This window comes from Eleginops maclovinus, chromosome 9, assembly GCF_036324505.1.
Source record: "Eleginops maclovinus isolate JMC-PN-2008 ecotype Puerto Natales chromosome 9, JC_Emac_rtc_rv5, whole genome shotgun sequence".
Taxonomy (NCBI): Eukaryota; Metazoa; Chordata; class Actinopteri; order Perciformes; family Eleginopidae; genus Eleginops; species Eleginops maclovinus.
The window spans coordinates 16,355,630-16,383,375 of NC_086357.1; the positions used below are offsets into that span (position 1 = coordinate 16,355,630).

The window sequence follows — 27,746 nt, forward strand, 5'->3', positions numbered from 1 at the left end:
TGTAATTCCAATTGATGGACAACAGAGGGTGATAAGACTTATAGGCTTAGTCGCACACAACACCTTTGGAAATGATGTAAGAGAACATCAATCTGTGGTACAAGATGGACACATTTTACATGCCAAAGCACAATCCATTTCAACTTCTCATAAAAGCATAATCTTTCATTATTTTGAGTTTAACACACTTTGGTTTCTCAGCATCACCTTTGCAGAATAGTCCAACAAAATTAACCAGATATTGAAAAACAAAAGCTACCATCTCAGCTAAACAACCACAGCACTACAATGACACTTTTAAATCAATTTTGAATCCTAGTATTGCAACAGTGAGGTGAGCCTCTGAGACCCTATGTAACAACCCTCCTATGTATTATCCATACTGACCAGATAAGCAGACTGAATTGCCATTTTGTTTTCACAGCATTGTTGAAAGGCTATTTAAAAGAATAGAAGCACCTCTGCATTAACATGGCTTCTCTCTTAAAGACAAGAGCCGTTTTTTAAAAGTAGTAAAAAGCACTTCTGACTACTTTACAAAAACAATGTAGCCCTTTGAAAAGATACTCTAATGTAACTCTATTTATATAACGTCATCTCAAAAGCAAGAGTTGTATAAATGAAGCAAGATAAACATGAATTGGTTTATTAGGAAAAAAACCTAAACCTTTCCATTTGCCCCAAATTACCGTTCACAATGTATGAACAATCTCGTGATGCATCTCTTTCTAAATTTGGATGCTGTTCCATGAAGGTGACATAATATGGGACATCTGTCTAACTCCATGTTCTATACCGAATCTCCCCTTTTCATTAGGCCTAAGTAGGACAGCATATTTATTGATCACTGGGATCAGGTACAGGAAATTGGTTTTATTATGTCCTCTTGGAATATTGTTTTATTGTCTTTCCAATAGGCTATTAATTTCAGAGGGTCCGCAATGGGCAACACAACCCGATATTATCAGTGGAGCAATAATACATCTATTGTAAATCTGTTGTCTATGGTGTCTCTGCAATATAGGCTGAACAGGTAAGGTTTTGTATGGGTTGTTGTTTTTATTTGCATATACTGCGTTAGGTTATAGCCTTTTGTAGGTAATTCAATAATTTATAAACATTAATTGAAAAACAAACTACTAATACAGCATGCAGGGATTTGACTGTACAGTTGTGCACCTACCTGTCCCATAAGCTTTGGCTACCAGCCATGTGAGGCTGCAACAGATTTTTGCCCGGGGGAAGTCATAGTGCTCAAAAGGCTTTATTGCTGGAGCAACGAAGGTCTTTTTAACATCCATGGCGTCCTGGACTTCACCCATATTTCTCCCTGAACTGTGTTGTTGAATCCTATGAAGCAACACAACGCGAAGGCATCCCACTTCTGGAATTTCTTGAAAAAACAATTAACGGCTGTAAAATGATGACATGCAGCGTCTTTCCTCCGAGTATTCAGGGTTCCTTTAAGTGATAAAATCTGACTTTTGCTGAGATTTTTTCTTCTTATTCGATCTTCGTTGACACAATGATCAGTTAGTCTTGGTGTTTTTCATCCATACTGCTGTCTACCAGATGAAATGGGCTTCGTCGGACCAAGCAGCGAAGGTTTTCCTTGGATTTCAGAGGAAAAACCGCTCTTCAGCTAGAATGGAAACACAAGTATTTCCATTCTTTTGGTTCTCTTACAACACACGGCTTCTCCCTTTTATGTCCATGTATTCATGTAGGAATTGCCTATGTGTTTGGCATTCCCTCCTTTATTCTGTTCCTTGGTGCCGTGGTGCGGTTTTCCTGCCGCACTGTGGCACTCGAAGCACGGCACCTTTGTTGCGCAATACGCATGCGCGGAAGGTGCATTCATAGCTGTCGGGAATGTTAACACTTTTGTTTTGTTGTGGTTTGTTGTTTAGGCTGTATATTGTCTTTTCCCTTCATAGGTTTACATCTTTGTATTGGTGAAACTGCTATTACACCATTGTAAAATATGAACCCAATTACATCCGGCTTATTCAAATATTTTAATTTCCAGTCCAGTTCCAGCAAGAGAGAGAGAGATAGAGGGAGAGAGAGAGAGAGAGAGAGAGAGAGAGCGAAAGAGAGAGCGTACTTTGCAGCTTTCATCAAACTGTTCAATTTTCGATGAGCATTTGAATGTAGCATGAACAAGGACAGCATGCCTGCAATTTAACATAAAAAACGAAATGTTTTTATTAACATAAAAAACGAAATGTTTTTATTAACATAATACCAGATTATTAGCTTGACAGAACGACCTTCTTTCAAGTTGTTCACTACTGCTCTGCATTTTTTTTTTGAATTACCTTGTTGACAACCCGGTTTAATTAAAAATGTTTAAAATTAAAAAACCCAGCAACACCCACCATTTTATACATGAATACATATATGACAGAAGACCACACATCTCATTAAAGGTTCATTCTTAGGTAAACATTTTATATGATTTAATAAAGAACCGCCACAGGGTCTGTTTCCAACAGAAGGGGGAAAGGACGGTGTTCCATGAACCACATTTCCCAACATGCAACGCAACATTACGGCATTAGTCTGCGTCGGTGATTGTTTTGAATCGTTGGAAAATAACGCGTTGGAAGGAGGTAAGTGTAAGGTTATGCAGCTATTATTATATAAAAACATTCAGCGTATATCCTTACATACCGACACTAGAGTCAGGCCAAACTTGGATTTGACAAATGCTTTTCCCAAATACACGAACATGTGACTTCCTTCTGTCTTGTTAATAGTAGTAGCCAGGAGTTACTATCAAACTGGTATTTGTGATACTGTTATTTTGTTGCTGAACGAACATTTGTACTTTTGGGAATATTACTTTAAACTGGTATTTATTTATGTTTTATAAAAATCTAAATTCTGACATTGAAACCTTGACAACTTGACATTTACTTTATGTTTCTCTGATGTTTGGAGGTTAACAATCCGTCCAAAATGTTCATGCCAAGAGCCCTGAAAGTAAAGAGACCTGCCAAGGTCTCAGGCCAAGTTTTGAATAAAAAAAGCAAGGTATGTGAGGAGGAGAAAAATGATGAAGGAAGTTCAGCGACACCTATTCAGAAGGAGGAAGTATTTGAAGAGACCGTAACACAGGATGAGACAATAAACGCAAGTGGAGAATCAGCATGTTTGACAAAAAGCTCAGTGCTTAAGGATGAAGAGACATCTGCCTCAAGTGATACAGAGGAAGAGGAGGAACCCGTCAAATCCTTCAAAAAGAGCCAGAGGTGGCCTGAGCCAGGAGAGCCAGTCTGTGTGATGTGTGGTCGCTATGGAGAATACATTTGCGATAGCACCGACAATGATGTTTGCAGTCTTGAATGCAAAGCCAAACATTTAGCCCAAATGGGAATGGGAACTGGTGCAGACGCGTTTAACCGTAAGGACAAAATTGGAGATGAAAGGGATCAATCTCAACAGTCTGCAGTTGACACTAATAGAGTGGGTCAAAGTGAGGCAGTCTATGCCTACAAAGACGATCTGTTCATATCAGGCCTAACAGAGGAGCAGGTGCAGCGCATTAAACAGGAGCTGGGCATAGAAACCCAAGGCAGTGAAGTCAAGAGGCCCATCCTTGAGTTTGAACACTGTGACTTCCCTGCCACGCTGAATGCCAACCTGAAAAAGGCCGGCTACATGGCGCCAACACCGGTCCAGATGCAGATGGTGCCGGTTGGACTCACCGGCAGGGATGTGATCGTCAGTGCTGACACAGGCTCAGGGAAGACTGTAGCCTTCCTGCTGCCAGTGGTAGTGAGGGCTCTGGAGGTACAGTAGTGCCTAGTTATACCAAGAGAAAGTGACTTATCTATCTATAGGGACATTTTATCTGCAGGAAACATGTTTTTAACATAAACTTAACCTTGTTATTGCATTAATACAATTTGTAAAAAACAAATATAGTTACATTGTAGAAGCTAAAAAGTGTTTTTTAGCCATGGGAATTCATCAATCACTTAGGCATACTGATGATAGTAGTATTAAACTATTCATGAAATGTATCTCTTGTATATGCATGTACTAGCAGGTCTTGTTTAATGGCTAATGGCTGTTGGGCTTAGATGTATGTGTATTTAAGTATATGTTACATAAGATACTGTACATTTTCTTTTTTTAGAAGCCAGTACACAGTGCGAGCAGCCCTGTGGCTCTCATCCTGACCCCCACCAGGGAGCTGGCCATTCAGATAGAGAGACAGGCCAAGGAGCTGGTGATTGGTATCCCCAACATGAGAACCGCTTTGCTGGTGGGCGGCATGCCACTTCCCCAACAACTCCACCGCCTCAAAAGCAGCATCAAAGTAAACTCTTATGTTTTTACAGTAACTTTCTTCTTCCCTATTCCAAACATATGTTAGCTTTACTACAGCATCAGGTTATTTTCTCTTATTCCCCTTTAGATTATCATAGCCACCCCAGGGCGACTCCTTGAGATCTTGAAGCAGAAGGAAGTGCAGCTGGACATGGTGAAAGTTGTGGTGGTTGATGAGGTATGATAAACACAGAGCCATTCAGATTTCTTAAATGTTTAATTCTTTAGTGAAAATGTTTTACACAAAGGTAAATCCATCAAAGACAGTAAAGTTGCAGGTCTTTGCAATCATCTGCATCCAATCATGTATATTTAATATCTCCCAGAGAACCAGTGTTTGTGTTGATACAGCAGCAGTTTAGAAAGTATCTTAAAAATATTCAAATTGGACGTTATTATGAGCAAACAAAGAGGATTTAATGACAGCTTACTTTCATTGTAGCCTCATATCTCAAAATTTGCTGAAAAATTGAGGATTTTCCTTAAATTTAATTTAAAGTATTTCATTAAATGTTTGTACAATTGTGAAATGGAGAAAGTCCTGCCACAATATGTATTTGTGGTGCGTCCTTTAGGTTGACACGATGTTGAAGATGGGTTTCCAGCAGCAGGTGTTGGAGGTTTTGGAGCACGTCCCAGAAGAACATCAAACTCTGCTGGCATCGGCCACCATCCCCAAAGGGACGGAGGAACTGGCTGCCCGATTGGTTCGTGACCCTGTCCGTATCACAATTGGAGAGAAGAACCAGCCCTGTGCCAACGTGAGGCAGATCGTGCTTTGGTTAGAGGAACCTTCAAAGAAGAAGAAGCTGTTTGAGATTCTCAATGTAAGTTATAGACTTGAGGTGTAGAGTTTTGAAGAGTTACTTCAAGAGGTATGTTTAAAAAAAAAAAAAGGTACACAGTGTGTTTTGTCAAGAAGTCTTAAATTATCAAAACATTTTGGGTGGAGTACCACTTGAAACTCACTTTCACTGCCAACATAGGCTTTCTCTTATTAAAAAGGTCAGCAGTTTGCTTAAGTGTTGTGTAAGACAAAACCTTATTGTACTCTGGAGAACCAGTGAGTGCTTTGAAGGCTACAAACACGGAAAGTGGATTATTGCCTCAATTTAAGTTTATAGTGGATTTATCACTCAGTCTTCAAACTGGCCCCAGCTTGACACTTTAAAAACGGTCTGTTTAAAGGTGATAATTCCTAAAGCTCCAAGACCAGTCTCCGCACTATACCATATTTAGACAGCCATTGCTGCAGCCCTGCCCCTGTCTGGAGGAAATGGGTGGTTCCCTGGGCTATGGCCCCAGTCCAGGAATCCAAGCAATGGCTTGCACCATTTAGACAGGGCAGGACAGGAAGGGTCTGTTTCAGCCAGTAAAAAGTTTTGTTAGAGCATTGTGTGAGTAACAGGAGCAACTTCTCTTGTTTATAGAGACTTTTCTTTTTCTTATTAAGACATCTGTTACATAGTGCACCTCAGAGTATAAATCTGCTGTGTCTGAACAGGGCAAGGTGGTGGATGTAGCAGGAGGACTGTAGAATCATAAGGTTATTACAAGGGAAATTGGATCGTACACTCGGGAATACCAAGACTCTAAAGTCAACATGATTAAAACATCACTCAAAACTTTCATTATCACTTTACATAGCCTGCTGCTCAAAGCGGAAACACATATTTTCTGCCGTTTACAGGTGAGAATGTCAGAAAAATATATAGGACTGGATAATAGGGAAACCTATACATTACAGGTTATCAAGCTTATTTTTAGGTGTTTCAGCCCTGTTGCCATACGTTCTTTCTTCAAAAGTGTTTTGCTGGCAATCAAGAAGACTTAAACCTTCGAACCTATTTAAAAGTTTGTTAACAAGAACATGCCCTACATTTTAAATGTTACATTTCTTGTAGCCTATAGGTCAATCATAAGTCAAACATAAAAACTCAAATAGTATACTTACTGAATGTAGACGTATAGAAATGCAAAAAGTAAAAAAATGTATAATAATCTAACATCACCCTTATGTTTTTTCCTTGTGGCTTTGCAGGACAGTAAGCTGTACCAGCCTCCAGTGGTGGTGTTTGTAGACTGTAAACTTGGGGCTGATCTACTGTGCGAAGCGGTCGCCAAGGTGACAGGGCTCAATACTGTGGCAATCCACTCTGACAAGAGCCAGTGGCAACGCAACCGCATCCTCAGGGTGAGGCCAGTGGCAGCCAGAACATGCACTGTCAAGAGGATAAATAACACTTCTCCCATGGTTGTTGTCCAAGAGTGTTGCTTCGGAATAACATTTAGCTGCAGGACCACATAACCCTAGAGCTGAGAGTTCACAGATTCAACAGTATTTTTTATATTATATTGAAAGCAGAAGGATGCTGATAAAACCCCAACTACTAATAGAAATAAAGGAAGAGTCCCAAAATGATGCCATTTTAAATGGATTTAACATCCTTCCTGATAGAGGACCTTTGGGATCTTTTGCTATTTATAATATAAATAGCTATTGTTTCATTGTTTTTATGATAGACCAACCAATATATCCAGAGTTTAGATTATATGTGTTAAAATTCTGCAGCATACCTATTGTGTTTGTCAATATTTTTTCCTAACCATGGTGATGTTTCATTTACAGAGGTCCACAAAACTATGTTGAGTTTTAATGAAATTTATGTCATACATTTTGAAATCTTTGTCAGGTTTTGATACATACAGCAGCTTACAGTGTAATATTTGATCGGTTTCATCCTCAGGGACTTCTGGAGGGAGACTTTGAAGTTGTGATCAGTACAGGTGTGCTAGGCAGAGGACTGGACCTTGCCAATGTCAAATTGGTAGTTAACTTTGACATGCCAAACACAATGGATGAGTATGTCCATCAGGTTAGTAATACTGGAGTAGAATTGTGATAGATTGTGAGAGTGGTCCAATTTTCTAACAGCATTTTAAAGTTTTTTTGAGCAACATAAGACATATCTTCATTTCTTCCATTCAGGTGGGCAGGGCTGGTCGGCTGGGACACAGAGGAACAGCTATCACCTTTCTCAACCACAACCATAAACGGCTCTTCCTGGAGGTGGTGAAGCGGGTCAAAGCCACAGGGTCCACACTGCCCCCTCAGCTCCTTAATTCGCCCCACCTTCATGAGCAGCAGAAGAGGGAAAGAAAAAAGGCGAAGCAAGAGTCTGATGACCCGCTGGTCACTAAGAACAACCTCATAGACATCATAAGGAAACACGACCGACGCAAGAAATAGTCTATTTTTTTTATCGCCTGTGGTGATGTCTATTTATTTGGTAAATGTTTATTGTACAAATTGTCAATGTTATGAATTTGTTTGAATAAAGGGCTTTTGTAATTTATGTACAACAATTTATTGAAATGGAGGCATTCTCTTCTTGAAAACACATATTTAAAACAACAGGGCTGATGTGCCTTTATTTAATAATGAGGTACAGAAAATATTTATATTTGTTTATATATTTATATATGTTTGTGAAGAGCATATCTTGATTTTTCAATACACGATTTACTTATTGGTTCTATGTTAAGCCAAATGTTTAAACGTTGACATTTCAAACACGTAGTAAAATAAATTGTTGACAGGAAAGAAATATAAAGTCTGGAGCCTTTTGGAACGTACTGCCCTCTTTTTCAGCAGATCTAGTTTGAGATATTTTTGTTTAAACTTTAGAGTGTACGTCACTTTAACGGTACAGTGCTAATTTTAGACTGGAAAACATGAGCAGCACATTTTTTTTTACACTGGGAAACATACAGGCTTTCCGGCTTCGCTTTGTTGTAGACATACATAACATTATTACCTTGATTATGCTGCCACCCAGCGTCAGCCTGAGGTACCTAAATGTTGTGACCACGACGTGACGACTTCAGAGAATTCAACCAATCAGCGTTCACTTCTGGAGACTATTTGAAAAATAAAGCGGGCAAACGCGGAAGAGATAAGTGGACAATAACAAACCGACTGATGTCAGTAGCTTCAACACAACTTGTTGCTACGTTAGGTAGCTAGAGCAACTGGTGTTACGTTGTCGTTAACGTTAGTTTAGCGGCAAGCTTATTTTAACGTGTTTTGATCAGCCATGTCGTTGTTTAGTGTACAAGCGAGAAAGCATACAGCGTATTATGACCAACTAATGGCCCCACCTCGGACACCGGGCAGAGAGCGCCCGGCTCAGAGAAAATCGGCGGAGGCAACGAAATGCAAACATGATATAACATCTGGAGACTCTGCGTGTGAAGACAGCAGGTCATCGGATAAAAGCCGAAAGGGGAACAGGACTTTTGTCGTTTCTGCCCTCTCAAAAAGCGGCAGCGGGCAGCAAACTCCCTACGGAGGCCGACTCACTCTGCAAAGGAGGTCAAGAAGGAAGACCGGGACTGAAACAGCAGAGACAACGCTGGTAGAAAGCAGCCAGAGCACCACACCAGCCCCGGAGAAGAGACTGACCCTGAAGCGCAGGACACGGACCCCCTCCATGGGTAAAAGCACACATGGGTCGCGTGGGGTTAGCGGCGCTGGACTGCAGACCACTCCAAAAGTTCTCAGCGAGCCAAACGGTAGGGCTGCTGGTGTATTCAGGTCTACGAGTTTAAGAGAAAGTACCTGTAAAAGCAAAGGTGCTGCTTCTGTGGAAACCCAGGGGAGGTCTGCACACAGCAGGACGCCCTCCAAATATTCTTCCACAAGTAGGCAGCTAGAAGACCAAGCCCAAACCTTCAAGACACCTACCAAAAAGACCCCGTTTGGAAAAATTGCAGCCAGGAGAGACGTGTTCGAGAGAATGGCAGGGAAAGACGCTCCTAAACTAGAGGCAGTCAAATCTGCAAGTCTAGAGGGGCCCAAATCCAGAATACAGCAAGCGGAGTACACCAAACCCGTGGCAGGTCCCCGGGTCATCAACGCGTCTACAGGTGTGCACAAGCCAACCACTGCCCTGCAGGTGAGGAAGACCTCTACCTCAAGCCAAAAGGGAGAAGTTACCACAGCAAGGACTTCCACGATTGCTGCTCCACCTACCATGCAGCACCTGTCCTGTTCCAGCGAGATTCAAGAGAACCAGGATTCATTCAAGATGGAGAACAGTGCAGTGACTGTCGCGGTCCGAGTAAGGCCTTTCAATGCCAGGTTTGTGATGCAGTATTTGTCTTTATTGGTGTGTAAGTTAAGGAGTAATGTTTGTCAGCGTTTAAGGTCTGGGTTCCAAGAAGTCACTGCTGAGCTTTCTGGTGGTGTCTTTTGCCTATTTTAACTAATCATGATACAATTAAGTGTAATTCTAGCAGATCATCTGATTCATAGCCATTTTTTTGATGTGTAATCCAGCAGTGAAATCAAGTCTGGACAAGAAATACAGAGAATTGTATTACCCTTTCAGAAAAATAAAGAGATTTAACAAATGACACACCTTACAGGAATAAATAGCTTGGGTAATAATCAAATAGCACATTTATGACAACACTGGCAAATGCTTTAATTATTTATTAATGGTTGAAGTATTATTTAAGCAAAAAGCTTCTATCTTTCTCAAACCTAAAAAATAATAATGATATCTTTACGTTTTTAATTGTTGTTTGGACAAAAATCTTTTCCTTTAAAAAAAAAAAATCTTTCCAACTTCTATAGATAAAATGCTTGATAACTTTTAAAAGATAGTTCAAATAATCTTGCCGCTCTAAACCACAGGTTGTTTGAATTTTCTGAGCGGAGTATGGCCACTAAACTGCAAAACAATTTGAAACAATCAACGGTTATAGAACTGCTCAGATTCACAATGAGGAACATATTCTTTCTGGTAGGCAAAATCTATTTCTGAAAGAACATTCATGAATATTTTTGCTCTGTTTTAGGGAAAAGGCAGAGAAAACCTTACAGGTCATCTACATGAACAATCAGGAGACTGCTGTCCAGCATCCAGGCACCAAACAGAGATACAACTTCACGTACGACTTCGCCTTCTGCTCAGTGGATGACTGTGATCCCGCCTTCGCCAGCCAGGAGACAGGTGTACAAGACACTGGCTAAACCTCTGCTGCTGAGGGCCTTTGAAGGGTTCAACACTTGTCTGTTTGCTTACGGCCAAACAGGCTCCGGGAAGTCGTACACGTGAGTATTTTTGGTTTTAGTTCATTACTGTCAACCTTGCACCACTGAAACCTATTCCCTACGCTCTCCTCAATTTCTTTGATCTCAATGTGTTCTCTTGTGTTTTTAAAATCAACAGCCAAATGTCAATTGATTTAATGTAAAACATTGTTGTGTAGGATGATGGGTTTTGGAGAGGAGGAAGGCGTAATCCCTCGATTCTGCCAGGAGCTGTTTTCTAGATTGGCCTCTATGGAAAATGAAGAGGTAAACTTTCTTTGAATGATTGCATCCCTGTTGAAATGCTTTTAACTTAATGTTCTTTTACATCTTTTGAGTCAATTATTTGTTAGAAAATGTCTTGGAAATACATTTGAAAAGACTTGAATGTGTACATGAGCAACATTTTCTTTCAAGTTTTGTTACACAACTGATTATTGGGTTGTTGGGTTATCAGGTCAAATGCCATGTAGAGATGAGCTTATTGGAAGTCTACAATGAGAAGATCCATGACCTGCTGGTGACAAGAGAACAAACAAACCAGAGAAGGATGCCTGTAAGTAGTTTGCAACTAGTGGCTGCGACATTTACTGAAAAAACAGCTACTTGACCTGTTATAAAATTACTGCTATTTGTATCTGCTATTCTCTATAAAGATAGGATGAAACACCTGATAGTAACACATTCTAGACATGCATTTTTCTCATAACTCTTAATGCGTACTGTTTAATTTGTCTTATAATTGTTAAGACTGAATAACATGATAACACTGTTAATGTGTGTTTCCAGCTGAGGGTAAGGGAACATCCAGTCAATGGTCCCTACGTTGCAGACCTCTCTGCGTAAGAAACCTTTGAATTGATTTTGCTTCATTGCTCTTCATTGCTCTTCATTAAAGGCTAAAAGAGCATTGATGAATGGTCTGATACGCAGTAGTGCTCACTTTGGTTTTATTTTTACAGGAACATTGTGAGCTCCTACAATGAAGTTCAGGTAAGTCAAAAAGGCTGTCAAGATATTTTCTTCTTTTATATCATCAGCCTTCAGCGGATGCTCTTAAAACAACTCTGAACAAGTAAGCAAGTCAGGGTTCAGTGTTAAGTAGACTGAGAAGACACAATGAACTACAGACATCAACTTTCGACTGAATATTATTTCTTTTCTTGAAAGTGCAGTTCATGCCAGTGATTTAGTGAAGTGAAGGCTCAACAACATATCCAAGGCCTAGCAAAGAAAACAACAATGCTGCTGATAATCATGAGGGATGTTACACCATTAGATTCAGTTGTAATTCACATGCTTCTTCTTGTAGGGGTGGCTAGAGCTAGGAAACAAGCAGAGAGCCACAGCAGCCACCGGAATGAATGACAAGAGCTCCAGGTCTCATTCTGTCCTCACCCTGGTCATGACCCAGACTCAGGTACGGCCTCTCAGGCTTACTGTATGTCACACAATGAATGTTGCAGAGCAAATTCTTAAGTCTTTACAGAATTCTGCAGTGACGCACTAATAAACTGTCGTGTTTCTAATATCAGTGAGACACTAAAAATAAGTTTGAATGTGGGTTATTTGTACAGACTGAGTTTGTGGAGGGTGAGGAACATGACCACAGCATCACCAGCAGGATAAACCTGGTGGACCTGGCAGGCAGCGAGCGCTGTAACTCTGCAAAAACAAGTGGAGACCGACTCAGGGTACACACACACACACACACACACGATAATGCTATTATTTGTTTTAGCTTCTTGATTTGTAAGTTTTTCTCTATTTCATATCATTCTTTATTGAATATAGGTGTTTTTATAATTTTTTTGCTACAATCCCATAATCAAATACCATATGACTCACAAAATATTAGTTATTATTTGACCTATAACCTTTACCATTGAAAACGAACTATAACTTAGGCTGCATGAATCACTTCACTACATTTTATTAAGGCTACATTTCTTTGTGATTTGGTACACAATCCCCCTTGCTTATGCTTTTTGCATTTAGAAATAAAATGTTCTTCAAATCAAGAAATGCAATTTTGACTTTCTTGTTGTAGGAGGGTGCTAGCATCAACAAGTCCCTGCTTACACTTGGAAAGGTCATCTCTGCCCTATCAGAGCAGGCAATGACGCAGAAGACGGTCTTCATACCGTACAGGGAGTCTATCCTGACATGGTGAGGGGTCAGAGGCTTGTTCTGTGTACACAATCTTTTTTGAAGTTCTGTCCCAATCTTAGTTTTTCTGTTTAGTTTCCAGTTGTATTTTCTCCTGGTGTCTTACATTAACAGAAATTCATTTAATACAAAATGGGGTGTCTATAATTATTTTTAACTTTAAAGACCATCTTGCAAAACTCTCTTCAAATGTTCTCCAACCCCAGTAGCTAAGACCTCAATTCAAAATTGAAAGGATGATCCTGATCAAGTCCCGCTTCTCTCCTCCGCAGGCTGTTGAAAGAGAGCATCGGTGGTAACTCTAAGACGGCCATGATCGCCACAATAAGTCCAGCTGGCAGCAATGTGGAGGAAACCCTAAGCACACTGCGCTATGCCCAGCAGGCTCGCACCATCATCAATGTGGCAAAAGTCAATGAGGACACCAGCGCCAAGCTCATCAGAGGTCAGGAACTCGCCATATTCACACTCAATGATCTCTGTTTGTCTCAATTTAGCAATGGGATCTTGTTTCATACACACACTTTCTCATTCCCCTATTTCTACACTGTCCTCTTTCAAATAAAGGCTTAAAAAACATACATTTTAAAGCAACCACATGTTTTTTTTCTGCCTGTCATTTAGCTCCTTCTTCATTTTTTTTGTTTCTGTCACACTGTCTCTGCATGCATGTCCCTATCTTCATATCTAAATATCTATCTTTCAATTTTGTCTTGCTCTTGATCTCCCTTGCTCTCATTCCCTCGCACATACCCCTCTGTCTGCCTATCCATCCATCACCAGCTTATGCACTACCCCATTAAGGCCTGGGTATAACCTTGCCTTCAGGCCATATTTATGCACTGTCAGCCTCACACGGCGGCTAACTGTCATGCAAGTATTATTTTTCATCAGATGATTGTGCTGCTGTTTGACGGTTTTAGCACTAAGGGGAGCTCTTGCTGCGGTTTTCTCTGACATCACCTGTCAGTGTGTGATACTCAAAGTTTATATGGCTCAAACATTACAAATCAGGTCAATGCTGTTCAGTATATTGTCTCAGTAACTGACATTGTTTGGCTGTTCACTAAAAATAAGAATATTTCTGTAACTTCTACAAAAGTCACATCTTAAAACACCCTTTCAGCTCCCTCCCTGCAATTTCAAACAAACTGGGAATTATTTAAATGTATGTTTTCTCTCAACTGCGTTATATATTTCAGCTTTACAAATCATTTTGGACACATTTTGAGTTTTCAGACTTGAAGGCGGAGGTGGAGAAGCTGCGGGCCGCCCAGGCGAGCTCCCAGGGGATTGAACCGGAGAGGGTCAGGCTGTTCCAGCAGGAGATCGTCGGCCTGAGAAACAGACTCTGCCAGCAAGAGAGGGAAATGATTGAGGCCAACCGGTCAGTAATACTGCATTAATTATAACTATTTCCCCAGTTTAGAAACCTGTAGAAATAATACCTTTTTATTTAGTTACTTATTGTTTTTGCCTCTGTTTTCTCTTATTTCATACATTTACATTGTTTTATTTAAATGTTCTTGCATTCACACAGTACAATTATTATTTAAAGGTGAACATTTAAATAGTTTCTTTAAAAAAAGAAGGAAAACAAATAATTATTATGAACAAAACTTTCTCTAAACTTCAGTCAGTGAGAAGGTTTATTAATGATTAAGTAGGGAAAATACGTACGTAAGAGGATCATGGCAGAATATCATCCAAGGAGATTTCTTTTGTTGTAGTTATATTTTATCCTGTTTTCTGGCAGGGCATGGAGGGAGAAACTGGAGCAAGCTGAAATCCGCAAACGTGAAGAGACCAAAGAGTTGCAGGTAAAAGGACTTGATTAATACGCTGAACCTGAGAAATGAAAGTAACAAACCCTGAAACAGATGCTCTTATATCTTCACACTAATACTAATTCTCTTCGTTTTCAGAAAGCCGGTGTGACATTCAAAGTGGACAACCGTCTTCCTAACCTCGTGAATCTGAACGAGGACCCTCAGCTGTCTGAGATGCTTCTCTACATGATCAAAGAGGGGCGAACCACCGTGGGCAAGCTCAAGTCAAAGTCCGAACACGACATCCAGCTGAACGGAGCCCTCATTGCTGACCAACACTGGTAAAACCAACTTAAAATGCAAATGTTAAGAGAATCATGTTAGTTAATGATTCCAATCAATCTATTTCAGGGTTTCCTCTGAATCAGGTAACAGGGGCGCTGCACCCTCTTACTTTCCCTGTAAAATTAAAGTAATGCCAGAAAACAATATTTCTGATTGTCAAAAAGGATATATTTACTCCAAAAATATGAAGCTTTGTTTTTACAGAGCTCCAAATAAATAGGGGATAGTTGTGGCAGCAGCAGGCTTACACTGAAACTGTGATTTCTTGATCAGATCTTTTCTTTTACTCTTCATTAAATCCAAATTTGTTTGTTGTTTGGGGTGCAATAAATGACTCGGCAGCTTTTAAGACATGAAGAAACTATTATTTTCCACTTCGCTCTAATGCATTATTTTCGCCGGAAAATGGGCGGGGCGTAATTTTGGCCGTTAGGGCCCTCGTACTATATTTTTCTAGAAAAAAGCCTGTATTCTCTACTTTATTTAAGTCAAAGCAGCAGTCGACATGAAAAATATATTTACATGTATTTTTGTTTTGTTTTTAGTGTGATAACAAATCTTCAGGGCACTGTCAGCATCACTCCGATGGAAAACGCGAAGACCTTCGTTAATGGAAACCTCATGTCTGAATCAACAGTCCTCCAACATGTAAGTAGATGAGGAGGATATTCTGACTGATGTATTTCAGCATTATAGTATGCTTGATTGGTTATCAATTTTATTAATGAGTTTAACACTTCTCATACTATGTCTATTTTCCCAGGGTGACAGGGTGATTCTCGGAGGAGACCACTACTTCCGCTTTAACCATCCAGCAGAGGTGCAGTCTGGGAAGCGTGTTTCATGCTGGACAGGCGCAGGCGATGGCCACAAAGACTTTGAATTTGCCAAAAATGAATTACTCGCAGCCCAAAGAGCTCAGTGAGTGCAAAAGGCAATATAACTATCCAAGCCTTCCTGGTCTTTTATTTTGTTCAAGGCAACATCTATTTGGGATGACTAATACTCCTCCTAATCCCTCTTTGTGTGTCTCAGGCTTGAGGCAGAAATTGAAGAAGCCCATTTGAAGGCTAAAGAGGAAATGATGCAGGGGATCCAGATGGCAAAGGAGATGGCCCAGAAAGAGCTATCAGAGCAGAGAGCGCTTTATGAGGAGCGGATCCAGGCTCTGGAGCAAGAGCTGGTACACAAAACTCTTTATGGAAATAATAATAATTTTCCTTTTGTTTTTTCAGAGAATTGTTTGTATGTTTTGACTTTCTACATATTTTTAGCTGTACTGCCATTACATTTTAAATCAGTTTGTGTATTCATGTGTTACTATACAGTTAAATATATATGTTTCCTTAAACATTATGTACTATATTGCATTATTACAGATCCGTGAAATCGTTTTTTGTATGTATAACTTTATGTTTATCCTAACGTCAACCTCTCAATGTGCAACTGTTACCAAATAAATGTCATTCAGGACGAGGAGAGTGAGCAGAAGCGTCAGCAGGAGTTGGCGCAGCAGAGGGTTGCCAGCCAGATGGCAAAGCTGAAAATGGCCAAGCAGGAGCTGGAGCAGGAGGTGGACACGCACAAGAAACGCGTCCGCCTGCACATGGAGGCTCAGGTCAGGATCCAGAACGAAATCTGTTACATTGCCTACTCACTTTCACAAAGTTAAACGTTTTTTGCTGGACAGGTTTTGTTCCTAGCAGGAAAAAACGAGTCCCACACATGTGTACATGTCTCGAATATATTTGTACAAATCTCCTTTAATGCAGACTGATTAGCTAATCCTCATTTGTTCAGTATTATCTAGCTCAGCTTTCTGCATATTTCCCTTTGTGGAAAGCACAAGTCAGTCAACTATACATCTGTATTAGTCCTGTAACTGTAAATGACATCATCTCCTTCATTGGCTCATTCTCATGATTGCTGATGATCTAAAATGAGTTTGAAAAGCTTATGGAAACATGCTGACACTGGGTTTTATGTTTTACTGATGGGCCATTTGGGATGTGTTTCGAGCCGCAGCGGAGTTTGGCTATAGGAATAATGTCTTGGTGGTTTTTTTAATATTGTTTACATAACCATGATTCACTTCAGGCAATGGAGGAGCACCGTGTCTGTCAAGCGAAGATTGTTGACGCCCTGGAGGCAGAGAAAAGAAAGATCGGCAAAGAGCTCGAGGAGATGCAGAAGAGAAGAGCGTTGAGGGAAAACCACACTCCCCGAAACGGTGAGCTCTTAGGGACACTACTGAGCACATGTTGGAGCTTGGAACCAAAATGAACATTTACACCCCATAAGTGGAGTTCCAGATGGGTGGGGTCGTTCTTTAAGCCAGAAACATTGGAGTAGACAGAGCTTGCCAAGACCCAATACAAACACTGGACCTAGCGTCAGTTTAATAGAAGCAGTGAAGGTTGCAGACCGCCCGTATAGCATATCTCATTTAGTCATTTAATCTGACAAATCTCACACATAATGGTGGTTATTCAACAGTACCACTACACGATGTAGAGAAACAATGCACATCTTCATTTATGACTTCATCTCTGACATTTGTGAAGTGTCTTTGACTAATGACTATCAAGATACAAAGTAAGAGTACTTTTGGTACTGAGTAACCTATCGTACAGTATTGAAATAGTTCTTATTACATCCACTGCTCCAAAATCAGGCTTAAATAAATACCTTGTAAGCCAGAAGCTCTTGGACTCAGGTTGTATTTGTAGTTTGAGTTCATGTGTTTAATTTCCCTATTGCAGTTTCTCCTCAGTGGGATGCCATGAAGTTGTCTCTGATGATTGAGGAAGCCAATAAGATCAGTGCCAAACTAAAGAAAAACACTGTCTTTAGCAGGTATGAAATAACAACATTGGGCCATGGTTAACATATGATATGCTGCTACGACAACCGACAATCTATTATCCCATTGAGATGTCACAAGCAGGTTCTTCTTCTATAACGCAAGCAGAAAATCATTCAACTGTCCTCTGTTGCAGGCACGAGAGCTCTGAAGACGAGAACCTGCAGCAGGGTGGTCTGCTACAGGTGCGAGTTCAAAACAAAAAGCTGGGGATCACCACTTTCTGGAGCCTTGAAAAGTTCCAGAACAACATCGCTGCCATGAGGGAACTCGATCAGGTCTGCCTTAAATCAGTTCTGTCTTCCATGTCAGCACTTTTGTGAGTTAGTGAGAGTGAAAGAAAAGGTTTGAAGAATTGAAAACTGGACTGATTAAGAATTTCTAAAATTAAGTTTAGAGTAACAGTTGATTCCTGATGTGGAAACAGCCTGGTCTTTTGTCATAACGGTTTAAACAATCCTTGAATAAACAGACTGTGGGCGCCACAGATGTTCAGTTTGGTAAAAACTCACCTCACAGGAACATGTTCCCGTGTGGTTTAACAGTTTCCTCCACCTTTTTTTAAGAGAAGCTTTATATCGCTGTACGGTGTGACTTTCTTAGCTTTGTCATGCTTTTTGCTTGTTAAAAGTGTTGCCACGTTTTCAGCCAATTTTCTTGAATCCGTCTCCAGTTACCTCTCGACTTTACATAGGCTAAAAGGATTGCAGAGAATCTAAGGCTTGATCGTCAGTTTTTAAGGAATATTGTTGGTCCTATTATTGTGTGTAGAATCAGAAAGATCAAGTATGTGCTTAAATCTTTAACCTATACCCTTAAGGATCTGAGAATAATGATGAAACATTTCTATGGTAGAAGCGAGCTGATAAACCAGTACCAGCAAAGTTCTGGAACTTTCCTAGGAAGCTTATGCACACTTATTTAACCTGATCAGTAGTCTAATACGGTGATGTATGATGGCTGTTGAGTGAAGCACATTGAACCAGCCAGCCTGTCTGTTCTTCATTCTGCATACTTGGAGGGTGACATCACCTCAGGTGTAATTGCCAATTTCCCAGGCGTTTGACCTTATTTACAGTCCAGAATTGGTTGTTTAATGCCCGGCAGAGGGATGCTGCCTCACTTTGCACTGCTTTTCTCATTAAGTTGAGTAAATGAGACTGGGCATGTCAGCAATAGTTTACTCTCCGCACAGGGGGATTCCACCTCTAAAGATGACGATGTGTTTTATGACCCCGATGATGAGTGGGAGCAAGATATATCGGCCTCCTCTGCTTCCACCTCCTCCTTTTCACGGCGAAGGTAATTATCCAGCTCTTTCCCCTCTCCTCCTATCCATCATACTTCCTTCCAGCACCTTACCTGCAGATTTACATTACATTTTGGGGATTTAATTGGTGTTCTTGTCCAATTACTTTAAATGTGTGAGTAGGCAAGTGCTCAAAACACCTGGGGAAAGTGCAGCCAGACAGTCGCCCTGCAAGTGTCCTCCTTACTGTTGTTTACAGCGCTAGAGCTTGGATAGACAATCCTCACAGTGTGTAGGCCTTAAACCCACATCAACTAAACTTAGCAGCCTCCTGCACTCTTTTGACGTGAACAATGTGCCAGGCAAATGGATGTACTCTATATGGAAAGTCAAACAGGCGGTGGATAGAGCACAGAATCTTTTTTTTTTTTTAAGATTCTGGTTATTTTCACAGTCATCCTTGTTTCCACCAATGTAATTTACAACCTGGCACATCTTTTTGACATTCAACACATCCTTCTTTCTTTCTTTTCATGAAATGTTGATGTGAAATTGCTGCCCCCACAATATTTTTCCCCTCTGTTTATTCATTTTATTTCCATAAAGGTCACGCCAGGTGGTTAAGGAATGGGCATTGAGAGTCCCTGTGTTTTTAGGTCTATTAATCAATGCGTAGTACATGTAGAAGAACCATCATTTCCCTCTCAAATTGTTGTTATTCTTGTCAAGGATGTTTATGGTGCTCCTGTTGGTGGCTGGACTACCAGCAGACCCAGCCAAATGACACATGGCACAGGCTGTGTGGCTCCTTCATCCATTCTCTCAAACTTCGTTAAACCTGTTCCTCAACTGGACCTTCCCTCTTGTAGGATGTTCAGAATAAGGAAAATGTGTGTATTCTCCTCCTGAACTCATTTAACCCCCAATGTTTTCATGTGTCCATTTTTAAACTGAATTCTGATTACCATAACCAGGTCCAGAGATATTTGGACAAACACTTCTATGGATACATTTAGTCGGTCTCCGCTACTGTCATAAGAACATACGCAAACAATATGGCACTCAGTTCCAGCAAGGATAGCCACACAAATGAAAAAACAGTACAGACGAATAAGCGATGAGTTGCAATGTGATAGATGTTGGTTTTTATTTTGCACTGAAGTTGTAAGAAGCAGCCTTTGAGAACATACCAAAATTACACTGGTGCACCTTCTGAATAAGCATATTGACATGGGAAATAATTGTAAATGTAAACATAAAGCGTTGCTTGGGCACTGAGGGTTTTGCTTCTGGTTTGTTTGGCCCCAGGAGCAGGAGCTTGTTGAAAAGCAGGAGAATTTCGGGACGTCTCTACGAGATTCGGGTGCATCCGATTCAGAGCCTCCACAACAGCTCCTCACAGTCTGCTGGTAAGACAATGAACAACATTCTGAATCAAACATTTTTGGCACTAATTAGTACCTCTTTGAATCTAGTGAAGTTGAAAGGTACATGATTTATCTGCAAAAATGTTTATAAAAAAATGCAATGACTATCTGTTGTTAAACGAAGAATGGGTGCCACCCTCGATTGTGCCACAAATACATTTCTGCGATTTTTTGCGAGGTTATGTCTACACATCCCTTCCTCTCACTGTGTGTCCCAGGGTTGATGGGTGTGGCAAAACCGCCTTCCACCCATTCCAGCAGCTCAGACACTTCCACGCCGGGCATCTGCAAGGAGCTGATTGGCCAGTCAGTGTCCCGTCTGCGGAGTTGTAGTGTGACTGAAGAGAGCATGGCAGACAGGCTGGCATCTGATCTGCACTTGATATATGAGGCAGTCAAAACCATATCTGACCTATACGACAGCCTGGATGATGACAGCCAGGAGAACGGTACAGCTAAGCTCTAAATTCTATTTTTTATGAGTAATACATTTTTTTTTAAAAACAGCTGATGCAGTATTTCATTTGTAAGTGGTCAAAGGTGTTTGATCCCCATAGGTAAGATTACACCTACACAAATAGTTTTGCATAAAATCTTTCTATGTAATTGTCTGATATCCAGCTCTGCTATATATTCAACTTCAATCTATTTATTTGCAGACTATTTTGGATGACCTTTGGAACACCTTTCATTGTCTGCATTGCTGCATAGTTGAACTGTTGCAATGTCTTTTTTCCCCTGCAGTGTTTGTGTGTAACTTGGTGGCCCAGACTCACCTGGTGAAGTCCACGGCAGCCGTAGAGAGTGCCGTGCTTGTCACCATGCTGTGGTTGGCCAGCGTCAAACCCTCCTCCGGCCGGCTCTACACCATCGCTGAGGAACTCAAGAGCCAAGTCAAGAAGATGGGAGGATTTTTCCAGCTGCTCATTCAGGTAAAACACAAACAAATACCGCAGCAAATCAAAGGCTGTTTGATGACTCTATAAACAGCTGTTTGTGGCACCTACAGTCGACAAATTAGTTGAAGAATGCAAATATGAGCTAAAACACATTTTTTATTTAGTGTAGTATGAAAGGGGGGGGGGGGGGGGCCTGATCAAAATGCAGCGCTTTAATTGACGTGTCTTAGCTCTGAGCAGTTTGAGCTGTCTATGGAAATGGCAAAGCGGAGGGAATTCTCAACCTTGAGCCCAAAACAGAGCAAGAATATATGTAAAATAAATCTAAATTCCTTACCAGCCTCAGCACCTAAACACACAATTTCCCCCTCTCTCTCCTGATTTTCACATTCTCTCGCATTTTTATTTTATTTACTGACCCTTCAGACTATGTCGACCATGTTGTTGGCTTTCTTGCATTTATTTACTGTTAAATCAATTTTAATTCAACCCGTTTCTCTATTTGGTTTTGCTGATTTGATGTTGACTGGAAATGCTCTCCCCATCCAGGGTTGTGAATCTGAGATCACATCAATGGTGACGGAGGCGAAGAGGAAGAGCAGTCAGTGCCTGGATGCAGCGCTGCTTGCACTCGGCCACCTGGCGGCGGTGACGGGCATGCCGCTGAATGTTGCGGCGCCGGGGGCCCAGGCCACAGGCAAGGTAACGGCACCATTAATATCGCATCAGCTACTATCGCTGTCAAAGCTCTGGGGTCCACTGTAATCAAGCCCTCACTCCACAATACTTGACAATGGAATATTAGCTGTGTGGATCTCAGAGCAAGAAAGCTGAGGGTGATGACTTATTGGGCTGAATAAGGTATAGCATGTTATATTTTGTTTTTTACATGCAGTAGTATCTCATTGTTATATAAACACATTGGGAGAAAATGCTTAAAATTGTCATTCTTTTAATAACGTATGACAAGGGTATGTTATGAAAATATGATTTATGTTATTATATGATTTCATCTTTTCAGCATTCGGGTGTTGTGTATCTGCTGAGGGGGACTGATAAGGGCGTCCACTCTCTTTTAAAAGAGAGCTTCACTATCACCAGAGAAATGCTGAGAGACGCTCAGCTGTCCTACCCCAGAAACCCAGTAAGATTTTAGAACCTGACACGTGGTCATAGTTGTGTAAATTTAATTTGGTCTTGATCATTTTATTTAAACTGTGGGTAAATATTGTAAATATAACGTGACACCATTTATAATCCATCTCTTCTTACAGGTCCTGCAGAGCCTGAAATCCAAGACGCTTGACTTAGCTTGTTCTCTGCAGAACTACATGAATTGCCATATCACGGTGAGATTTACAAGTTAACTGCACGCACAATAAACTACCGAGTTGTGTTAACAAAGACTTCTTTGTTTGTGTTTACTCTGTCAAAGCGTCTTTTTTTTGTTAACATTTTTAGGAAATTAAATATTTGGAAGTTTCTTAAGTGTCAATTGTGTTAGCCCTCTCAAAATGTATATAATAGCACCGCCTCAAAGCTTCCCCCCCCCACTCTTTATTTCCTGGTGCCAAAACACAATACTAAACCGTCATGAATTGCAAAACCAACTGAGATACACAATACCTTGTTTTAATGGGGCGTTGATGTGGACTTTAGAAATGTGAGAGATGAATATTTCTAAGACCTGTCAAATGGAATGATTCCCCTTTTTTTACAATATTCCTTTTTGTATAAATGTATTTTTTTTCTGAAAAACATAACGAATGAAAGAATTTGCTCAGTGCAATTAGCTGTTGGCTATCTTCAGCTTAATTGAAAAAACCGGTGACAGTAACCTGGCTGTAAGACATGTTCAGCAAAGCCGCCCTGGATATCTGAAGGTTAAAACCATCTTCCATCCTGACACCGTGTTAAATGTTACAGATTAATACCCGCACACACATCAGCCCTGTTAAAGATGCCACTCAGCCTTTATTGCTCCTGTAAAGCTCAATGCTCTGTAGGCTTATCTCGCTGCAGTTGCCTCTTGATGGTCGTTCAGGTAATGAATGTGTTGAATGAAGTGGCATCAGTCACAGCTAACAGGCTTGTTTGCCGTTATCTTAGCCACACAAACTAGCAGTTTTTTTGTTAAACCAATCATTGACACATATATGCGCAGAGGCTTTTGCCACCCACAATGTTATTGTAGTCAAATAAACCTAAATTATAGCTTAAGGCAACTACCTCAGTGTTTTTCAAGCATTTGATTTAACAGGACTGCACACTGTGGTTGTAAATACATCTCTATATTACCTTATGGTTTGTATATTTTCCAAAAAGGGCAGTTGTAGAGTTGTTGGGCATTGGAGAAGTATCTTTTTCAAGGATTTATGAATTATCATTATAGTTAGTGTAAAAATAAAATGATATGCATGTGTACATCTTTTATTAATATTGAAGCAAAATGTAGGCATGTATGCTAAATTTGTCTGTGTTCAAAACTTCCATTTTCACTTCAAAAAGGTTGTGTGCAGAAATCTATCCAAGAAATCCTCATTTTCTGCAGGACTGTAGTAAACTGGGAAGGCAGCCATTAGGTTTATGTCATTAAAAAGAACTCAACATGGAAGCCCTCTTATTCAGTGACTTTGTTTAAAACTTTCTAACTGGTTGCATGCAAACAGAACAGGAACTGTCAGATACAAGATCCTTGATTCAATTAAGACCAGTTTTCTGGGGAATATTAGGATAGTTAATTTGTGGAGTTGAGTCTGGGTTGTACACAATTGAGTGTATATCTTTTTAATGAATCGTTTTTATCCAATGATATGCCCTTGCATTTATGTTTGTGTTGGCTGTATTTCATTTGGTCATGTTTATTTGCTCTGTCTTGCACTCATTATTTGGGTGTGTTCATGTTTTCAAACAGGAGAGAGAGAGCAACCCAGGGGACGAGGGAGTGAAATGGGAGGAGGAGGCCTCAGCTTCCCATTTGAAGAGACTGAGGTCTACAGCGGCCAAGCTGCTCCACCTTAACCACGCCATCAGACAGCTGCATTCCTGTCTGTCTACCGCCCTGCGAGGTAATCTTCTGACACACACACAGCCTGGATGTTAACCTCAAACACTTTTCCAGTGTAACTTGCATTGCAGAGCCAAAGTACACATCTATTGGTCAGAAGCACTAGAATAAACAGTGTGTAACAAGCCAGAGCTGCTTTGTTTTTTTTATAATACATTCATATTGATTATTTTCTAAATGCTCAGTTGCACAATAGAACAACAGTACAACAAAAGGGGATTTCAGGAAAAGCTGAGTGACAACTGCAATATTATGATAGATCTATATCAACTCAAGAACAGGATATATGCACATGTTTTGTCAGTGCATCAGTTTGTTGATGAACTGTTATGCTGTGACAGGTGAGAGTTATTTTGGTGTTTTTAGAACAGTTTTGCCAGTTTCTCAGCCAAACAAGGCGTATGATCATAATGTCTTGAAAATACAGTGTATTGTTTTTTTCATCCTCATTGCTATTTGTGTTGTTTTTTTAGACTAGATAATTAAATTACAATACCTTTTGGATGCATTTCCTTTTAATGTATGTTTGTCAAAGTGGCTAGCATAAACATATTGAACAGATAGTTGATGTTGTTGTTGTTTTTGTTGTTGTTGGGGATGTCACTTCCTATGTATGACTGTCATCCTCCTTCCAGAAACTCACAAAGACTCCAACCTCAGCAGCAGCAGAGAGCTGATCTCCTCCTCTGCCAAGGCTGTTGATGAGCTGATCACTGGTCTGTCCAAAGAGGACTCATCGAATCCTTCCATGCAGCTTCCCTTTCTCCAGAGTGTCATGGCGGCACGAGACGAGCTCCACTCTGCCCTGCAGTCCCTCTCCTCCTCCTGGGACCAGCAGGAGCTGGGAGAGAGCAGAGACTCTTTTGCTTCAGACAAGAGCACAGAGGATGAAATCAGTAAAATCAATCACAGTTCTGTTAGAAATCGAGTCGTGAGCAAGACAGTTTACTTTCTCCCTCCAGGTGCTTCAACAAACGGCAGCCTACACTGGGTGTGATGTGCATTTTTAAATGTATGACATGTTACTCTTTTAAGTGGTGCTTACATCATGTATGATTTACTGTAAAAATTATCTGCTGATACAGAGAAATCTTGTAATGGTGACACCAAACAGGCTTTGGGTATTTTCTTTTTAAGCTTCGCCATCACCAACCTGGCATCACATGCAATGAACACTGCAGAGTATTACTTATTGTTGATATACAAAGAGCTAAAATAAGTTATCCACATGCAAGCAACTTGACTTTCCAAATGTTTTATAACAGGCACTGCCACTATTTGCACTCAGGAGAGACTTGTATATTTGGTGTTTCTTCTTAAAACATGAACTTTAACAGGAAGTATTTTTAGTGTTTTTTATCACATGTTTAAAATATAGAATTGTTAATGCTTCTGCAATAAAATTGTTTGATTTTTGTCAAAAGATGAGAATTGTTTTATGGAGGTAGAGAAAACGTATCTGGGGGTTTGAACAGGCCTGGTTAGATCATGACGAAAGCAGGTTTAACTGAAGATGGGAAATATTCATTGTTTTCCCGAACAGCTCCTGGTTCAGAGAAAATCTCCCCAAACAACCCGGTTTCTCAGAAGATGTCTTAAAGTATCCAACTTAGTTTGTTTGCTGGATCAGACTCCACTCTCAGTTATGTTGCAGTTGAAATAAATGCTCCTTTCCCCCCAAACAGTACACAGGTGTCCTCTATTGTGTTGATTGCCTTCCTCCAGCTCCTGGATTAGCCCCTCCCTTTTGAATCAGCTAAGGGATATTTTCTATTGGTTTGTTTTTATTTTCTCTTTTGCTGCTACATGCCATTCATATTGTATAACACTATGTGGTGAAGGCTGGACTCAAAGGCTGACCTTACAGCATAACATGGAGATTCATTTGAACCTGAATTGACACTGTAAAGCCGGTAAGTCTACATTTGAAGTATGAAATTTTAGATGTGTTTACCAAAACATTTGGAAACACATTCCTTAATTTGACTACCTATTTTGATAGTAAAATACTGGGATTTTATGATGGCTATATATGATATATAACAAATGGCTTACAGATGTACACCTACATATTGACTTCCATAACACGTTTTGTCTTTGCAGTTCATACTTAAGATATTTGTTGTGGTGGAAAGTGAAACCTGTTAATGAAATAAGTTAATGTCCTATAATTTTACACTCAAAGTTGTATTGTAATAACTGATTCTGTTGCATTGTATTGTTTTAATAATGGTGGGTTATTACCTGGTGGTCACTCTGTCCTATTGGCATTTTATGAATCAGACTTAAGGATCCCAACCTTTTCAGGAACTCCTACTTGATTCACTTTAGGCTGCAATTATTAAGTTGATGAATGGATTGACATTAAACGATGTATTATGTCATTGTCCAAGCTTCTAGTTTAACTAGACCTCCTGGAACCGACTCAAGGGCCCGTAGATGTCCTTGAACCATACCTTTGGCAACCTTCTGCTAGCTTCAGCAAGGCAACACCCACTCCTCCTCTGTAGCTCCCTCTGCATCCTCCCCCCTGCTCTCCAGAGTCCGCTACCGCCAGGGCTCCCTACTTTAGTGAGGGACTGCTAAATCACAGCTGAGAAGAAACATTCTTCACATCTCAAGGAACTAAGCAAAACACGTGTGGTAGAATGCTGCGTTCACAGACACTACGCAATTGAAATGAAAAGACGCAAAACAGTTTTTCTCAAGACGACTAATTAAGGTAAATATCGATTCGTTTAGCTTGTTATGTTTTAGCAATATGACAAAACATAGTTCTTTAAAATTGCAAAACATTAATATGTTCATTTTTTCAGGATGCACTTGTTATTGTTCCAAAATATAGGCCTGCTGGTGAGTACTTCCATTTTTGTATTTACCTAGGTTTTCACTCCAGGATAGTTTTTTCAAAAGACGATCGTTAGTTTGTTGTGCATCGCCTCCCTTTATGAGTAAAGACAATGAGTTAAATGTTATTTTCTGTCCTTTAAAACCTAAAGCAAGGAGCTGAGCACAATATACCTTATTTTTCAGGCTTGTTTCCACAGCTTCATATCAGGTGAGTAACTTTCTATTTGTCATTGTAATTGAACACCAATTCACATTTCCCCTCACATGAAACTAAACAAATATCGTGTCATCAATAACACTGTCTTTATGTTCAGTCATTGTTTTTGTTAAACTGATGGCATGGTCACATTTGAGACCAGTAGGAGAATGTGCAAACATCTGATTGAATATTCTAATGATATAAATAGCAATCACATTTAAAATAGTCACTGGCACTAAACAACCTCATGGTCACTTTATAAGGTAAACCTGTTTAACAGCTGGCATACTGTAAGCCAATTATGCTGCAAAAGGCAATGTAATAAGGCATGTAGACATGGTAAAGATGATCTACTCAAGATCAAACCAAGCATCAGAAAATGATGAATGAAGGGGATCGAAGTGACTTTGAAATAGAAGTCTATGACAACAGGACTCTACTTTTCACTTGATTAATTAACTCGGTGAA

At 40.2% G+C, this 27,746-nt stretch overlaps 4 protein-coding genes across 10 annotated transcripts in view; 3 read left to right on the forward strand and 1 right to left on the reverse strand.

Annotated features, from left to right (window-relative positions):
* Positions 1–1,799, reverse strand: part of camsap2a (calmodulin regulated spectrin-associated protein family, member 2a) — a 42,369-nt gene extending 40,570 nt beyond the window's left edge. For all 5 annotated transcript variants that reach the window (XM_063891915.1, XM_063891913.1, XM_063891912.1 and 2 more), the window contains exon 1: positions 1,184–1,799. In XM_063891915.1, the coding sequence (XP_063747985.1) occupies positions 1,184–1,322 (139 nt within the window). In that variant the 5' untranslated portion in view covers positions 1,323–1,799. The remainder of the gene's footprint in view (positions 1–1,183) is intronic.
* A 667-nt stretch (positions 1,800–2,466) lies between these two features.
* ddx59 (DEAD (Asp-Glu-Ala-Asp) box polypeptide 59) lies at positions 2,467–7,697 on the forward strand. 3 transcript variants are annotated; one of them, XM_063890477.1, is made up of 8 exons: positions 2,467–2,615; positions 2,947–3,798; positions 4,148–4,330; positions 4,430–4,519; positions 4,917–5,168; positions 6,383–6,535; positions 7,089–7,217; positions 7,331–7,697. In XM_063890477.1, exons 2-8 carry the CDS (start codon positions 2,965–2,967, stop codon positions 7,589–7,591), a joined length of 1,902 nt encoding a protein of 633 aa, XP_063746547.1. In that variant the 5' UTR covers positions 2,467–2,615; positions 2,947–2,964; the 3' UTR covers positions 7,592–7,697. The 3 variants fall into 3 exon arrangements, with proteins under 3 accessions (XP_063746547.1, XP_063746548.1, XP_063746549.1); XM_063890479.1 differs by lacking the exon at positions 2,467–2,615 and adding an exon at positions 2,646–2,857; XM_063890478.1 differs by lacking the exon at positions 2,467–2,615 and having other exon boundaries at positions 2,632–3,798.
* Positions 7,698–8,281: 584 nt separating this feature from the next.
* On the forward strand, positions 8,282–25,652 carry kif14 (kinesin family member 14). The gene is given in 30 exon segments (XM_063891141.1): positions 8,282–9,484; positions 10,207–10,360; positions 10,362–10,462; positions 10,621–10,708; positions 10,899–10,997; positions 11,231–11,283; positions 11,404–11,434; positions 11,754–11,861; positions 12,019–12,135; positions 12,492–12,610; positions 12,883–13,055; positions 13,850–13,997; positions 14,367–14,430; positions 14,536–14,720; positions 15,270–15,372; positions 15,488–15,645; positions 15,760–15,907; positions 16,196–16,342; positions 16,822–16,954; positions 17,487–17,580; positions 17,724–17,865; positions 18,783–18,889; positions 20,145–20,245; positions 20,482–20,712; positions 21,008–21,195; positions 21,712–21,864; positions 22,184–22,306; positions 22,437–22,511; positions 24,077–24,230; positions 24,865–25,652. Coding segments are annotated over 30 exon segments (4,905 nt in total). The 5' UTR covers positions 8,282–8,438; the 3' UTR covers positions 25,227–25,652.
* Positions 25,653–26,029: 377 nt separating this feature from the next.
* LOC134869485 (adhesion G-protein coupled receptor D2) overlaps positions 26,030–27,746 on the forward strand; it is a 79,250-nt gene continuing 77,533 nt past the window's right edge. The window contains exons 1-4 of the mRNA XM_063891142.1: positions 26,030–26,142; positions 26,623–26,951; positions 27,046–27,082; positions 27,263–27,287. Coding sequence (XP_063747212.1) covers positions 27,047–27,082; positions 27,263–27,287 — 61 coding nt within the window. The 5' untranslated portion in view covers positions 26,030–26,142; positions 26,623–26,951; position 27,046. The remainder of the gene's footprint in view (positions 26,143–26,622; positions 26,952–27,045; positions 27,083–27,262; positions 27,288–27,746) is intronic.